This window comes from Microcaecilia unicolor, chromosome 6 (assembly GCF_901765095.1).
Source record: "Microcaecilia unicolor chromosome 6, aMicUni1.1, whole genome shotgun sequence".
NCBI lineage: Eukaryota > Metazoa > Chordata > Amphibia > Gymnophiona > Siphonopidae > Microcaecilia > Microcaecilia unicolor.
Window position 1 is genome coordinate 122,293,064 of NC_044036.1, and position 17,009 is coordinate 122,310,072.

General features: G+C 48.8%; 1 protein-coding gene across 5 annotated transcripts in view; it reads right to left on the reverse strand.

The window, feature by feature from the left end:
- The window catches only part of TPR (translocated promoter region, nuclear basket protein), a 247,582-nt gene that overhangs the window by 108,208 nt on the left and 122,365 nt on the right, over window positions 1-17,009 (reverse strand). For all 5 annotated transcript variants that reach the window (XM_030205416.1, XM_030205413.1, XM_030205412.1 and 2 more), the window contains exons 20-21: window positions 15,445-15,585; window positions 967-1,135 (exon numbers count right to left, since the gene is read on the reverse strand). In XM_030205416.1, the coding sequence (XP_030061276.1) occupies window positions 967-1,135; window positions 15,445-15,585 (310 nt within the window). The remainder of the gene's footprint in view (window positions 1-966; window positions 1,136-15,444; window positions 15,586-17,009) is intronic.

Below are 17,009 nucleotides of genomic sequence, written 5' to 3' on the forward strand. Positions count from 1 at the left end.
AGGACATGGTGATATGTTTCACCTGCTAAGGCAGTGCTGTCACACAGCTGACGGCATACTTTGGGAAGGGAGACTGCTGGTTTCTGGAACTGATTTACTGCAGTTTCTTTGCTCACAGACACAGAATAGAAAAGAGCCTTAGTAAATCATTTTCTACAAGAGCTACTGCTGATCTGGAAAGGAATTGGAGTGGAGGAGTGGCCTAGTGGTGAGGGTGGTGGACTTTGGTCCTGGGGAACTGAGTTCGATTCCCACTTCAGGCACAGGCAACTCCTTGTGACTCTGGGCTAGTCACTTAACCCTCCATTGCCCCATGTAAGCCGCATTGAGCCTGCCATGAGTGGGAAAGCACGGGGTACAAATGTAACAAAAAAAACAATTCATGCCCCTTCTCCCCTCCTTTGCCCCCTCCCCCAAAAAAATTTCACTGCAAATAGTATTGGAAGGGTGGGGAAGGAAAAGCGAGATAGACCTCAGTTGCTGGCTCCTAAGGATTTGGGCTGGCTGCTAGACTGCATACAAATTTGTCGAGGCCTGCCCATATTCAGCCCAATGAAAGGTTCCCTGTCCCCTGTGCCTTTCACTTGAACTTTCAACCTCTTTCTTATCACTACCCTCCGTCAGTCTGCGTATGCCCAGAATTTGAAGTGCTGCTTCTACCTCCTCCAGTGGTAGGTCTCTCTTCAGAACATGACATTTTCTTCTATGATCTTACAAGACAAACAGAAAATCTAACACCTAAGTCTGCTCAGCTCAAACCTTTTCTTGTGCTTCAGTGGAGATCCCACCAAGACACAGTCATTTCTTGGCAATATAAGTCTCGGCCAGATATTTAGAACAAGAAAGGCAGAAAAGATCAGAGAGAAAACATGAAGGCTTCTCAGAGAGAATCAGAAAGGAAGAAACCATCAAAAGAAAAGAGGATTTGTATGTTTTTCATCTAGCAGAAAAATCCTTTTAGCTTACCTTCGCCAAGAGCTTGCTGTGATGTACGAATTGCTAGCTGGGCTTCTGTGTTTCTGAGCTGTTGCTTTAATGCAAAAATCTCTTTCTGAGAATTCTTCAGCAGCTCCTTTGTCTTAAGGTGAATATTAACTTCAGAATCATACTGTTTTTTGGTTTCTATGAGTCGAATCTGTATGGAAAAAAAACTGCACGTATAACCAAAGAACGGGTATCAGGAAAAATACAAAGAGAAGAACTCTTCTCCAACAGGTCTCCCCAGTTGTACATGATTTTTAGCATCTTATATTTTTCTCCCTGACAGAAATGGAAGAATTTCTTATATGGTCTATTTCCAAGTATTAAAATTATTTTGCAGAGTCCAATTTTCTTTACATCAGCAAAAGGGAGAAAAATTGCTCAGGTTGCAGTGAATGTGAGATCTATGAACCTATGTACTCTGTGAATGTGAGATCTATGAACCCATCTACTTATCAAAACAAAGTCCTAACACACAGTAACAATTTCATCACTATGAAATAAGCCTTTCAGAAAGCTCTCATTAGCATAAAACCCAGGAAAATCAGCATCTTTACCTAGGATAACAACTACAAACATCAACAAAAGTTTCAGAAGAAACCAGGGTAATTTAAATTATAATTCACTGTGAATTTACAAATACAGAAAGCGAATTTCCAAGAGGAGTAAGGAGATGATATTGTCGCCTATAAGTCTTTGGTAAGACATTTGGACTACAGTGTACAATTCTGGTCAATGTGCCTTCTAAAGCAGGTGTTCTTAACCCAGTGTTCAGGACACACCATGCCAATCAGGTTTTTAGGACACCCACCAATGAATATGCGTGAGATATATCTATATACAATGCAGGTAGCGCATGCAAAATTTATCTCATGCATATTCATTGTGGGTGTCCTAAAAACCTGACTGGTTTGGAGTGTCCCGAGGACTGGGTAGAGAAGCCCTGCTCTAAAAGATATAAGCTGAAGTCTGGCCGGCTATCAGTGGGCCTCATGTTGGATGGGCTTTGCGGGCGATGTGTGCTCTCCGGGAGGAGTGCACATTCTTATGGAAGAGCACCTACTCATTCCATAAAATGTGTACTATTGGTGACAAATGAACCCCCCCCCCCCCCCCCCACAAAATTGAGTTGTATTCTTTTTTCACTTCAGAATTACATTTTAAAATGGGTTATGTCCTTGACATGGGATTTCAAACAAATGCACATCCCAAACATGATACCAGGATACAGATTATATTGCAATGATGGGGGAGATCAAATTGGTGGAGCGTTGGCATTATATGTTAATGGTGACAATGAGTCCAACAGGATAAATGTCCTGCTTGGTACAAAATAGAATGTGGAAACTTTATGGATAAGAAATTCCATTTGTCGCTGGGAAAAATATAGTGGTGGGGATATAAATTTTTGTAGTGGAGTCTCTCCTAGCAAATAGAGAAATTTAAGAAACAATTAGGTGTTACCTGATCATTTTCTTTCCATTAGTCCTTCCCACTGTTCCAGAAAGGGTATGATACATACCTGTAGCAGTTGTTCTCCGAGGACAGCAGGCTGATTGTTCTCACGACTGGGTTGACGTCCGCGGCAGCCCCCACCAACCGGAAGAAGCTTCGCGGGACGGTCGGCACGCAGGCCACGCCCACCGCGCATGCGCGGCCGCCTTCCCGCCCGTGCGCGACCGCTCCCGCCAGTTGAATGACAAGCAATAAAATATAAAACACACAACTCCAAAGGGGAGGAGGGAGGGTAGGTGAGAACAATCAGCCTGCTGTCCTCGGAGAACAACTGCTACAGGTATGTATCATACCCTTTCTCCGAGGACAAGCAGGCTGCTTGTTCTCACGACTGGGGTATCCCTAGCTCTCAGGCTCACTCAAAACAATAACCCAGGTCAATTGAACCTCGCAACGGCGAGGGTACAACAGAAATTGACCTACGAAGAACAACTAACTGAGAGTGCAGCCTGACCAGAATAAATTCGGGTCCTGGAGGGTGGAGTTGGATTTACACCCCAAACAGATTCTGCAACACCGACTGCCCGAACCGACTGTCGCGTCGGGTATCCTGCTGGAGGCAGTAATGAGATGTGAATGTGTGGACAGATGACCACGTCGCAGCCTTGCAGATCTCTTCAATAGTGGCTGACTTCAAGTGGGCCACCGACGCTGCCATGGCTCTGACACTATGAGCCGTGACATGACCCTCAAGAGTCAGCCCAGCCTGGGCGTAAGTGAAGGAAATGCAATCTGCTAGCCAATTGGAGATGGTGCGTTTCCCGACAGCGACCCCTAGCCTGTTAGGGTCGAAAGAAATAAACAATTGGGCGGACTGTCTGTTGGGCTGTGTCCGCTCCAAGTAGAAGGCCAATGCTCTCTTGCAGTCCAATGTGTGCAACTGACGTTCAGCAGGGCGGGTATGCGGCCTGGGGAAGAATGTTGGCAAGACAATTGACTGGTTAAGATGGAACTCCGACACCACCTTCGGCAGGAACTTTGGGTGAGTGCGGAGCACTACTCTGTTGTGATGAAATTTAGTATATGGAGCATGAGCTACTAGGGCTTGAAGCTCACTGACCCTACGAGCTGAAGTAACTGCCACCAAGAAAATGACCTTCCAGGTCAAGTACTTCAGATGGCAGGTATTCAGTGGCTCAAAAGGAGGTTTCATCAGCTGGGTGAGGACGACGTTGAGATCCCATGACACAGTAGGAGGCTTGATAGGGGGCTTTGACAAAAGCAAGCCTCTCATGAATCGAACGACTAAAGGCTCTCCAGAGATGGCTTTACCTTCCACACGATAATGGTAAGCACTAATCGCACTAAGGTGATTCCTTACTGAGTTGGTCTTGAGGCCAGACTCTGATAAGTGCAGAAGGTATTCAAGCAGGTTCTGTGCAGGGCAAGAACGAGGTTCTAGGGCCTTGCTCTCACACCAAACGACAAACCTCCTCCACTTGAAAAAGTAACTCTTTTTAGTGGAATCCTTCCTAGAGGCAAGCAAGACCCGGGAGACACCCTCAGACAGACCCAACGCAGCGAAGTCTACGCCCTCAACATCCAGGCCGTGAGAGCCAGGGATTGAAGGTTGGGGTGCAGCAACGCTCCGTCGTTCTGCGAAATGAGAGTCGGAAAACACTCCAATCTCCACGGTTCTTCTGAGGACAACTCCAGAAGAAGAGGGAACCAGATCTGACGGGGCCAAAAGGGCGCTATCAGAATCATGGTGCCGCAGTCTTGCTTGAGCTTCAGTAAGGTCTTCCCCACCAAAGGTATGGGAGGATAAGCATACAGGAGGCCGGTCCCCCAATGAAGGAGAAAGGCATCTGACGCTAGCCTGCCGTGTGTCTGAAGTCTGGAACAGAACAGAGGCAGCTTGTGGTTGGTCTGAGAGGCGAAAAGATCCACCGAGGGGGTGCCCCACTCTCGGAAGATCTTGCGTACCACTCTGGAATGGAGCGACCACTCGTGCGGTTGCATGACTCTGCTCAGTCTGTCGGCCAGACTGTTGTTTACGCCTGCCAGGTACGTGGCTTGGAGAAGCATGCCGAACCGACACGCCCAACGCCACATACCGACGGCTTCCTGACACAGGGGGCGAGATCCGGTGCCCCCCTGCTTGTTGACGTAATACATTGCAACCTGATTGTCTGTCCGAATTTGGATAATTTGGCAGGACAGCCGATCTCTGAAAGCCTTCAGTGCGTTCCAGATCGCTCGGAGCTCCAGGAGGTTGATCTGCAGATCCTTTTCCTGGAGGGACCACAGACCCTGGGTGAGAAGCCCATCGACATGGGCTCCCCACCCCAGGCGAGATGCATCCGTCGTCAGCACTTTCGTGGGCTGCGGAATTAGGAATGGACGTCCCAGGGTCAAATTGGTCCGTATGGTCCACCAGAGCAGTGAAGTGCGGCAACTGGTGGAGAGGCGGATGACATCCTCTAGATTCCCGGTGGCTTGGAACCACTGGGAAGCTAGGGTCCATTGAGCAGATCTCATGTGAAGACGAGCCATGGGAGTCACATGAACTGTGGAGGCCATATGACCCAGAAGTCTCAACATCTGCCGAGCTGTGATCTGCTGAGACGCTCTGGTCTGCGAAGCCAGGGCCAAGAGATTGGTGGCCCTCGCTTCGGGAAGGTAGGCCTGAGCCGTCTGGGAATTCAGCAGCGCTCCTATGAATTCCAGAGACTGAGTTGGCTGGAGATGGGACTTTGGGTAATTTATCACAAACCCCAGCAGCTCCAGAAGTTGAATAGTGCACTGCATGGACCGGAGGGCTCCGGCCTCCGAGGTGTTCTTCACCTGCCAATCGTCGAGATATGGGAACACGTGCACTCCCAGCTTGCGTAGGTAGGCCGCTACCACCACGAGGCACTTTGTAAACACTCGTGGGGCAGAGGCGAGCCCAAAGGGCAGCACACAATACTGAAAGTGCCGTGCGCCCAGGCGGAATCTGAGATACTGTCTGTGAGCTGGCAGTATCGGGATGTGAGTGTATGCGTCCTTTAAATCCAGGGAACATAGCCAATCGTTTTTCTGAATCATTGGCAGAAGGGTGCCCAAGGAAAGCATCCTGAACTTTTCTTTGACCAGGAATTTGTTCAGGCCTCTCAGGTCTAGGATGGGACGCATCCCCCCTGTTTTCTTTTCCACAAGGAAGTACCTGGAATAGAATCCCTGCCCTTCCTGCCCGGGCGGTACGGGCTCGACCGCATTGGCGCTGAGAAGGGCGGAGAGTTCCTCTGCAAGTACCTGCTTGTGATGGGAGCTGAAAGACTGAGCTCCCGGGGGACAATTTGGAGGCAGGGAGGCCAAATTCAGGGCGTATCCGTACCGCACTATTTGGAGAACCCACTGGTCGGAGGTTATGAGAGGCCACCTTTGGTGAAAGAATTTTAACCTCCCTCCGACCGGCAGGTCGTCCGGTACGGACACTTGTAGGGCGGCTATGTTCCCATGGATCCAGTCAAAAGCCCGTCCCCGGCTTTTGCTGTGGAGGCGCAGGGGGCTGCTTAGGCGCACGCTGTTGACGGGAACGAGCGCGCTGGGGCTGTCCCTGTGCCTGACGAGGCCTTCGGGCCGGCTGGTTGTACCTACGCTTCGCAAAAGAATAGGGTGCAGCCTGCCGAGCCCGGGAAAAAACGCCCGCCCGCGGGGGCGGGTGCTGAAGGCGCCCGGTGGGAGAGCTTGTCGAGAGCGGTTTCCCGCTGATGCAGTTGGTCAACCATCTGCTCGACCTTCTCGCCAAAAATATTATCCCCCCGGCAAGGGACGTCAGCCAGTCTCTGCTGGGTGCGGTTGTCCAGGTCAGAGGCACGCAGCCATGAGAGCCTGCGCATCACTATACCTTGGGCCGCAGCACGAGATGCCACGTCACAGGTGTCAAAAATCCCCCTGGACAGGAACTTTCTGCACGCCTTCAGCTGCCTGACCACCTCCTGATAAGGCCTGGACTGCTCCGGCGGGAGCTTATCGACCAGGTCCGCCAGCTGTTGCACATTGGTCCGCATGTGGATGCTCATATAGAGCAGGTAAGATTGGATGCGGGTCACGAGCATGGAGGATTGGTAGGCCTTCCTCCCAAATGAGTCCAGAGTGCGAGACTCCCGCCCCGGGGGCGCCGAGGCGGTATCCCTCGAACTCCGTGCCCTCTTGAGAGCAGAATCCACGACCGCTGAGTCATGGGGCAACTGGGGCCGCATGAGCTCTGGGTCAGAGTGGATCCTGTACTGGGACTCTGCTTTCTTGGGAATGGTGGGGTTAGTTAGTGGTCGCACCCAGTTCCGAAGCAGCGTCTCCTTCAGGACATTGTGCAGCGGTACCGTGGAGGACTCTCTAGGTGGTGATGGATAGTCGAGGACCTCGAGCATCTCGGCCCTCGGCTCTTCCACAGAGACCACGGGAAAGGGAATGCTTATAGACATATCCCGCACAAAGGAGGCAAAGGAGAGACTCTCAGGAGGTGAGAGCTTCCTCTCCGGTGACGGCGTGGGGTCCGAAGGAAGGCCCGTAGACTCCTCTGAGGAGAAATATCTCGGGTCCTCCTCTTCCCCCCACGAGTCCTCATCCTCGGTATCGGACATTAGCTCATGTAGCTGAGTCCGGTACCGGGCCCGGCTCGACGTCGAGGCACCAAGGTCTCGGTGTCGTCGAGCGGTGGACTCCCGCGCCGGCGGGGACGGAGCTCCCTCCATCGACGTCGACGGGGACTCCACCTGCGTGGCGGTCGAGACCGGCACCGCAAGCGGCGGCGGTGTCGACAGCCCCGGCGCCGGGCTAGAGCTCGCCGGGGGCGCAAGCACCCCCGACGCCGGCACAGCCTGGCGCATCAGCCCTTCCAGGATCCCCGGAAGGATGGCTCTGAGGCACTCGTCCAGGCCCGCTGCCGGGAAAGGCGGTGGGGCCGGTAAGGGTGTCGGTGCCAGAAGCTGCTGGGGGCCAGGAGACGGCACCGAGGTGCCGGAACCCCGACGCGTCGGTACCTCCACCACCGACGGAGATCTCTCCTCTCTGCGATGACGCTTCGGCGTCGACTCCTCTTCAGGGTGCACCGAGGGCTCCCGGTGACGGCGCTTCTTATCTTTTTTCCGGTGCACGTCACCGGTGCCGGAGGGCATGGAGGAGGAGGAGGTCGATCCCCCTCGGTCTCGAGGTACCGGGTCCGACAGGGTTCGGTCCCGTGGCTCACGAGTTGAGGGAGTGACCGGGGCCGACTGCCCACGCGGCCTCTCAACCCCACTCTCACCGGCGGACCGGCGGGCCAACGGGACCTGTTCTCCTGGGGTCGCTGCCATCGGTGCCGATGTCTCGGGCATCGATACCGGTACCGAAGAACCGGCCTTCGATACCGATGCCGTCGAGGTCGACGTCGAGGGGCCGGCGCAAGTTCCAAAAAGACGGTCCCGCAGAACTTGCCTCGCAACCTGAGTCCGTTTCCGGAGACCGAGACACAAAGCGCACGACTTGAGATTGTGCTCCGGCCCGAGGCACTGGAGGCACCAAGCGTGGGTGTCGGTCTGCGAGATCGGCCGGCCGCAGCGACCACACTTTTTAAATCCACTCGGGACCTTCGAGGACATCGACGGAAAAATCGCGTCGGCGAAGTCAAAGTCGGCAATGGTGGCTAAAATCACACCACGAAAAAATCAACCGACCGAGCGGCCACTAGGCCGCAACGTGGCGTCCCCGCTAGAAAGCGAGGGAAAAGGGGGAGCGCGTGCTCCACACGCGCAAAAAGAAATTTTTTTTTTTTTTTTTTTAAAACAATACAAACAAAAAACAGAGGGAACCGAACGGTCCAAGCGACGATCCGCGTAAACGCGGTCGAAAATCCGGCGGCTGAACAGAGAGAGAGGCAAACGCACCACTCTCTCAGTCGCGGGAAAAAAGTAACTGGCGGGAGCGGTCGCGCACGGGCGGGAAGGCGGCCGCGCATGCGCGGTGGGCGTGGCCTGCGTGCCGACCGTCCCGCGAAGCTTCTTCCGGTTGGTGGGGGCTGCCGCGGACGTCAACCCAGTCGTGAGAACAAGCAGCCTGCTTGTCCTCGGAGAACCTGTGGGATAGTTGTGCCCATCAGCCAGCAGGTGGAAATAGACAACTGAAAACTGAGTTGACACATCTTTCTTGGCATCCAGTTCAGCTCCTCAGTATTTACGTACAGAAGCAGTAAGGAGAAACTCAGAATAAGCACAACCACCTTAAACAATTCACTAACCTAACACAAACCAGAAAAACAAACATGTGTGGACCTCTTATCTCTGCAAAACTTGTAGAAAACAAGAGATAAACAGGAAGCACCATGCAAGGTGAGTGTCATTATTTGACCCATTACTTTGCACCACCATCTCAAAAACCTTAGGCAGGCCTCTGGAATAACGGGAAGGACTAATGTAAAAAAAAAAAATTATCAGGTAAGACCTAATTTCTCCTTTCATTATTTAGTTTCTCACTATTCCAGAACCTGTGGGATGTACAAAAGCAATCTCTAGAGTGGGTGGGATCCTAGTGCCACCACCCTGAGGACCAAAGCCCCAAAACTGGCTTCCAAGTGTGCCACAACGTCCATGCTGTAGTGCTTGGCAAAGGTATGTTGTGTCGATTATGTCACTACCTTACAAATTATCTGCCGAGAAAGTAAGGTAGTCTCCTCCTAGAATGTCGCTGTAAGTCTCATAGATTAAGCCTGCAAGGCCTGAGAAGCCTGTTTCCTCACAAGCAAATAAGCTGATACGATAGTTTCCTTCAGCCATCTAGTAACTGTGAGCTTGGAAGCTATAAGGCCACGGTCTCGGTTTACCAAAAAGCACACAGTCTGTCTGATTTGCGAAACTTATTCGTGACTTTGATATCTAATGGGGACGCTGTGTACATCGAGAAGCTTCAAGGAAGAATACTGAGCCTCTTCACCCTCTCTGCAAAAGGACAAAAGCTCCACAAATTGGTTGAGACAAAATGCCAATACCACATTCTGAAGAAAAAGGAACTAAGCACAGGGAGACACCCCATCCCCCGACTCCAAAAGGTGAAGAATGGGATCCCGACAAGAATGACTGAAGATCCAAAACTCTACATGCCGATGCAACAGCCACCAAGAACACCATCTTTAGAGCAAGATCTTTCAAAGTGGCCTTCCGGAGTGGCTCAAAAGGAGGCTTTTGAAGAGCCCAAAGGACTAAATTAAGGTTCCACTCTTGATATGGCATACGAAATGAAGGCTGCAAGCAGCCCACTTCCCACAAAAATCAAATGATATCAGGGTCATCCACAAGAGAGGTCTTCTGTAATTTGGCTAAAGTCACAGCCTGAACTTTTAGAGAACCCAATGCCAATCCTTTCTGAAGACCTGCCTGGAGAGAAACTAGGATGTGAACGATCTAAGCAGAGAAGGGAGAACGTCCGCGTTCAGAACACCAGCCCTCAAATGTCCTCCACACCCTTGCATACGTCATAGATGTAGAGCATTTCCCAGCCTGAAGCAAGGTAGCAATGACCAAGTTAGAAAAACCTTTTTGTCTCAACTGAGCCCTTAAGACCAAAGGGGCACAGATCCTCCATAAGCACTGGACCTGACATCAAGAAAGATGTACTTGAGGAAGTTGGAGTAGATCCCCGGTCGAGCAGTCAAATCAGGTCCATGTACGACAGCCTCTGTGGCCAATCTGGAACTATAAAAATTATTCAACCTTGGTGCAATGCAGTCCTTTTTGACACTTGGCCTACCATGGGCCAAGGAGGGAAGACACAGTAGATATGTCTCTGGCCAGGGCTGCAGATCCCCCAAGCCTAGTTCTTTCCAATCACTGAAGAACTTGAGCACTTTGACATCCTTTTTCGTTGCCATCAAGTCCCGAAGAGGAGGACCCCATTGGTCAATATCAGCTGAAAACCTTGGCTGGATAGTTCCCATTCTTCGAGGTCCAAGAAGTGCCTGTGAGAAAGTCTGCCTCCACATTCAAAGGTCCTGCAATGTGAGCTGCCAACAAGCAAAGAAGATTTTTGACCACTCAACTCATGAGGGAAGCTGCCTCCACTGCCATTAGATGGCTGCGGGTCCCACATTGCCATATAAGAAACCGCCGTCTGATTGCTGGAGAAAACTCAAACCAGGGCACCCAACAGAAAGGAAGCAAAGTTGAATAAGTCATTCTGACTGTCCTGAACGTCATGCGATTTATCAACCACTGAGATTCCTACTCCATCCAGGTTCCCTGTGTCAGATGGAACTTGCAATGAGTTCCTCAATCTGACTTGATGCCACAATCTCCCGCAGTGTTATGAGAAAGGGAGCACTGTCGATCAAATTCCTGGACAACCACCACTACGGTATACTGACAATCAGGGTCCAAGGAAGATGAAGGTCATACTTCTTTGACACTGGAGACCAGCAGCTGAGATTCCTATAATGGCTGCATAAGAGCCCTTGCCGATGGCATCTCTTCCAGCACTGCGGTCCTTGACTCCAAAACCTGGACATAGTACCAAACCCTGGGCCTGCCTTGACTGAGTAGAAGATGAACCTGTTGAACCAGCTTTGACCACCTGCGCTCTGAGAGAAAGATCCTCTCCCATGCTGTATCAAATAGAATGCCCAGATACTCCAGCATGTGAAATGGCGTTAGTCTGCTCTTCTCAAAATTGATCACTCAACCCAACAATACAGAACAAGGACAACTTTGTCTGTCGTTGCCATGCTGTCTGAATAGGACAACACATGAATGATCTAATTGTCAAGAAATAGGTGAACACTGATTCCCTGGAGCAAAAGGAAGGCTGCCACCACTTCCATAACCATGGTAAACATTAATGACTCAATTCACCATCCAACCCACCCAAGTATTAAAATACACATCTTACACCACCCTAACACTTACTTCTCTAATCCCTCATACATCTCCTGCTTACTACTGATTGTATCTAAGATCCTGTCATGACTATGTCATAACAACACTCTGTAAGCCACATTGAGCCTGCAAATAGGTGGGATAATGTGGGGCACAAATGCAATAAATAAATAAATAAATTCTTGAAGCCATGGTGAGACTGAAGGGCAAAGCTCCAACTGAAAGTGAAAGCCCATCACCGCAAAATGTAGAAACCTCTGATATGGCGGCTGTAAGGGTATATGCAAGTACGCCTCCTTGAGATCAAGGGCAGTGAGAAATTCTTCCTCTTGAACTGAGGCCATGACTGCTCTTAGTGTCTCCATGCAAAAGTGAGACACCCTGAGGCAACTGTTTAAACCTTTGAAACATAAGACCAGACGTAGATGTTTTCCTTCTTTGGGATAATGACGTAGACAGAGTACCTGCCTTGTCATTGATCAGCCTGGGGAACTGGAACAATGGCCTGGTGCACCAGCAATAAATCTACAGTGGCCTGAACCTCGACCGCCTTGGTTCCCATTTGACAAAGAGACTGCAAGAAAAGGGAAGCAACCAGACAGGAGAACTCCAACTTGTAACCTGTACCAATATCCAGAACCCACTGTTCTGATGTGATTTTGGTCCACTCCTCCCACAACTCCTGAAGATGTACTCCCACCGAAGGAAGAGAAAAGTGGGCAGGCCTTGCATCACTGCGAAGCTCAAGAGGCATTGGTAGCTCTAGCTGACAGAGGAAGATTGAAAGGAAGTTTGGAATGCCTAAAAGCAGGACTACTGACCATATTGCTGATGACCAGGTCAGTACCGTCTGCTGTCTTGGGATTGAGAACCTCCTGAAGATGGATGACCAGAGGCTTTCAACTTATCCTCTGGCAACCGTTGTGTCTTAGTTTCCACCATTTCTTTCATCAAGGTACTGATATCGTCTCCAAATAGCCACTTGCCCTGAAAAGGCAGTTTAATTAGACGTGACTGACACCGCATCCACTGCCCAATGTTGCAACCAGAGTAGTCAATGTGTCATGACAGCCAAAGACATAACGCAGGCTGCAACCCCTACCTCCACAGGAGTCATCATTCACCCTATCACCAGCACAGCTCGTGTCCCAAGCGGTGAGATATGATTTGCTCCCCGCACCAAATAGAACTTGCAGTCCTCCAAGCGGTTCCGAGTCAAACTTTAGTCAGACTTACTACTGCTGGCTGTCCCCCCCCCCCAAGATCACAGTTTCCACAGGTCTTAAACAGATGAGAAAGAGTATCAGTTCTGAGCCTGTCCCACATTCTACAGCAAACCTCGATCCTTCTTTTTTAAGGTTGTTGTGTTGGAAAAAGAGAGGTGAAATAGGAACAGGAAACAATGTAGAGGTGAAAGGAACAGAATAAGTAAATTCGCAGGGCACCACAGCCAGGGATCTGAAGACCTCTCAATATGACTCTGCAGACTCAAGCCATCCGCAAAGCTCAACTGGGGACCAGTTGATCGACTGGACCAGGAGCAAATCACTCAGAACCAGAGGCTGAAAAGTGGTTCATCCACCTGCTCAAGACAGAAAATACTGAGAAGGGGACTGCATGCGAAGAGACATGTCTCAGCTCAGTTTTCATTTCTCATCTCCACCTGCTGGTTGATGGACACAACTATCCCACAGGTTCTGGAATAGTGGGAAGCTACGTAATGGAAATGCCCATTTCAGCAGAGTCTGTGTCTTCCACTCTCAAGTATCCTTGAGTGTAATACTCTAATTGTGGTCTTCTTTCTTACCAGAATATTCACTTTTGGCACCCTCAGCCTTTCCTTCATGTCGGGAGACAAAAGGTACATTTTCCCATGGCTCTCCCATGCAGAGGCTGGCTTCTGGGAATCTCCCACTCTGTTATATGCGTCCTCCAAAATAAGATCTCCTGGAGTCTATGACTCCGTCGGCTCTTCCACAATACTCCTTAGCTTTAGCGCCTGTGAGATCATGGATAGAAGCTCTTCTTGTCATAAGACCTAACGTCATTGGATCCTCCCAGTCCCTATAGGGAATTCCCCTTCTTTCAATAACTTCTCTAAGCCCTCACCAAACAGAAGCTTCCCCTGCGATCAATTCTGGAGCTACACAGATGCCTAGCCAATACTGGTGGACAATAAGGAAAGGAAGGTTCCAAAAGCTTGTGTTCGCCACCTTCATCTGACAGTAAAGGAGTGAAACTCATGTGTCTTGACTGGTCTGATGGCATATGGAAATTAATGTTTACATTAAATTAAATTCTAATTATCCAAAGTATAAGTAATTTATTTTCAGCAACTCAAAAGCATGGATAAAATATGAATCAGCCAAATCTGAATGAAGCTTTCAGGATATAAGGTTAATTTAAAAACCCCGGAAGATATTTGTTCTTTGAAGCAAGAGAGATGGAAGGGAACAAAACAACCCAGAATCTTTCAGCAATCTCTCTCCCATACTAGTCACAATGGTGAAGAACTTTCCATATCTTACAATTATAAAGGAGAATCTACATAAGCCCACCTGAATGTCCTATATTTTTATACAACATGCAATGTCATTCTTGCTCCAGAAATAAGTACCCTTTGGGCTTTATAGGGCAAGAGAATAGGCCTTTAAATCTGTCGATCATAAACGGACTGCATGAACAGTAATATCCCCTGATCTACACTGCAGATTTTTTTCAGACATGGGGATCCTTAGTTGCCAAAAAGGAAGAGATGGTACAAACATAATCTAATGTCACTACAACCCATGAAGTCAACCAGCTTGGTACCAGTTGGCTACAATTTAAGCATAAATGCAAGAAGAGAAAGGAAGACAGAGAAAAGAAGACAGAACTGTTTGTCTAATGGGGGTAAAATTAGGGATTGAAAAGGTCTGTGGTTGGCAGGTCACGCAGCTAGATCTGACTGACAGGCTGCCTAGCTTCAACTGAGCTTCGACTGGGTAGAATCAACAATGAACCACAAACATAAAGTCCCAATTGGTGTTTGTGTGTGTCTGTTCTATAACATTTTACGCACAGATATTTCTAGATAGAAGATCTGCATTTTAACCGCAGTTAACGGAGATTAATATACTAATCATTAATTGCAATTTTAAAAATTTGCCACATTGTGTATCCTGTCTGTTTCAAACATCTCTTCTACTCTCTTCCACTACTAACCCCTGTTCTTGGCACAATCCAACATCTTTCCTCCCATTCATGTTTCAACACCACCCACCCCTGCACCAGTCTACCTTAAAGGTGGTCTTTTGTTGATCCTTGCCAGCAGCAGTATTGCACATATGTTGCCTGCAGCCTGGTCCAAAGCTACCCTCTGACCCAGCCCACCCGCGCAGAAAAAAAAAGAAGTGATGTCAGAGGCGGCAGGAAAGGCCAGAGGGAAAGCTTCGGGGCAGACAACAGGCCATCATACGTACAATGCTACCACTTCCAGGGACAAACAGAAGAACACCTTTAAGAAAGATCGGCAAAAGGGGATTGAGAATGGTGGAAAATGTGAACCCCGGGTGGGGGAAGGGGAGTGAGCTGCAGAATCGCAAGCTGAAGTGGAGGAGCCACTGGGGAAGCTATGACCAAGGCAGTGAGATCCAGAAGACACAAGAACAGCTTGGTGCCACTCATCACAAAGTTTGTGTCACTGCTCATGGGGGTAGAGGGGAGGGAGGGAGGGAGGAAGGAAGGAAGGAAGGAAGAGACGAGAGAGAATGGACCCCAGGAAAGAGAGATAATGGATGTGAGAAAAGAGGAAAGTGAGAGAAGGAAGAGAAAGCGAGAGATCTTGGAAATGGGGGTGGGATAGAGGGTGATTATTAGTCCTTTAGGGAAGCGAAGAGGGATGGGATTTGATATACCCATTTTCTGTGGTTACAATCAAAGCAGTTTACATATTATGTACAGGTATTTATTTTGTACCTGGGACAATTGGTGGGGGGGTTAAGTGACTTGCATAGAGTCACAAGGAGCCTCAGTGGGAAATAAGTAAATACAACCCCTTTAATCGCGATTTAATTGAACTGAAGCACGGCATAACATTAAATCCAAAGTCCTAGGGTGTGCACTAGGACTTTGCAGTACTCACATCTTGATTTTTGCCAAGTAAATGCTTCTGCTCCACTTCATTTTCTAGTTTTTTCTTCAGATGGGTGACCTCTCGTTCTAGTTTTTCAATCTGGTTATTATACCTCTGTCTGATCTCAGTTTCTGATCTCTCCAAAGTCACCTGCCAGTGAAAAAGAACACATCTGCAATTTACTTTTTAGGAGATGAAGGCTGAAAAAAAAAAAGAAAAGAAAAAAAAAGAAGTTTAGAAAACAGGCTGAATATCCAGAATCTGAACAGTAATCACAGCTAAATAAAATATGAGCAGACTGAAGGGGTTATATATGTGTGTCCAATTAAATAACTTCTATTTTTACACTCTCTGTAATACCCTAAACTCAGAACTCACCAATCTTTCTGTGATCGAGACCTCGGCTGCTGAAAGCACGACTCCGGTTAATGCAGGACAATGACCTCCTATGGAGCACCCACTCAAGTCATGACCACAGGTTGGTAAGCTCTGCCCTAAGTATTGAATCCTCAGTAAAATTGAAATGCATTATATATCTAGTAAGAAAGCAACATATTGTCTCAGTATAGGAGTGATTATCAAGACAATCTTCAGAAAGCCCATAGCCTCACAGGAAATCCAGAGGCTTGTGATCCGATATTCAAAGGGAAAGTCTCCACCAAGTTTTTCTTCAAAAATCTTGCTGCAGCTAGCACTGCAGATATTTTTTACCCCCTAGTTTGCATATCCATGGCATACAGGATGAACATCATGCAGAGAGAAGGTAGACACTGTACAAAACAGTGCCATGGCAAATGATGATTTTAGTAACCCACTTCTCTTTTGAGCTCACCTATTCCCAGTCTCAGACTTAAGTCAAAAGGGGACAAGGTATCCCCTCTGGCTTGGCATTTATTTTATTTATTTATTGTTCACTTATATCCCACATTTTCCCACTCATGCAGGCACAATGTGGCTTACAAACATTAAATAAAATACAGAATAGAAAAATGTAGAAGAATATACAAGGAGTATGCAGGGGGAGAAGCATCTAACAGGGTGAACTAGCAGGGTAGGAGCCAGGGAGGGTGCATCAAGCAGCGGTATAAAGTGAGGAGTAGGTCTTGGCAAAGAAGTAGGTCTTCAACAACTTCTTGAAGAGGGCATGGTCCGCTTGAGTTTTAAGGTGTTACAGGAGAGAATTCCAGTGCTTAGGACTCCAATAGCGGAAAGACGAGGCGAAGATCCTCTTGTACTTGACACCCTTACAGTTTGGGAAGTGAAGGTGGAGGAAGGAACGAGCAGCAGGGTTGGCATTCCTGGGCGGGAGGTCGATCAAGGGGTGCATATACTCCGGGGCAAACCCATAGATAATTTTATGGGTCAAGGAACAGAGTTTAAAGGCAGCCAGTGTAATTTGAACCTTAAGGGTTCAGCATGTGCAAAGCGTTGCTCTCTCAGGATGAGTCTCGCAGCAGTGTTCTGAACTGTTTGGAACTTTTTCAACAGGGAGGCCTGGCAGCCCGCGTAAATTCCGCTGCAATAGTCCAAGTGGGAGAGGACAAGCCAGTGGACAAGTGTGCGGAACAAATCTC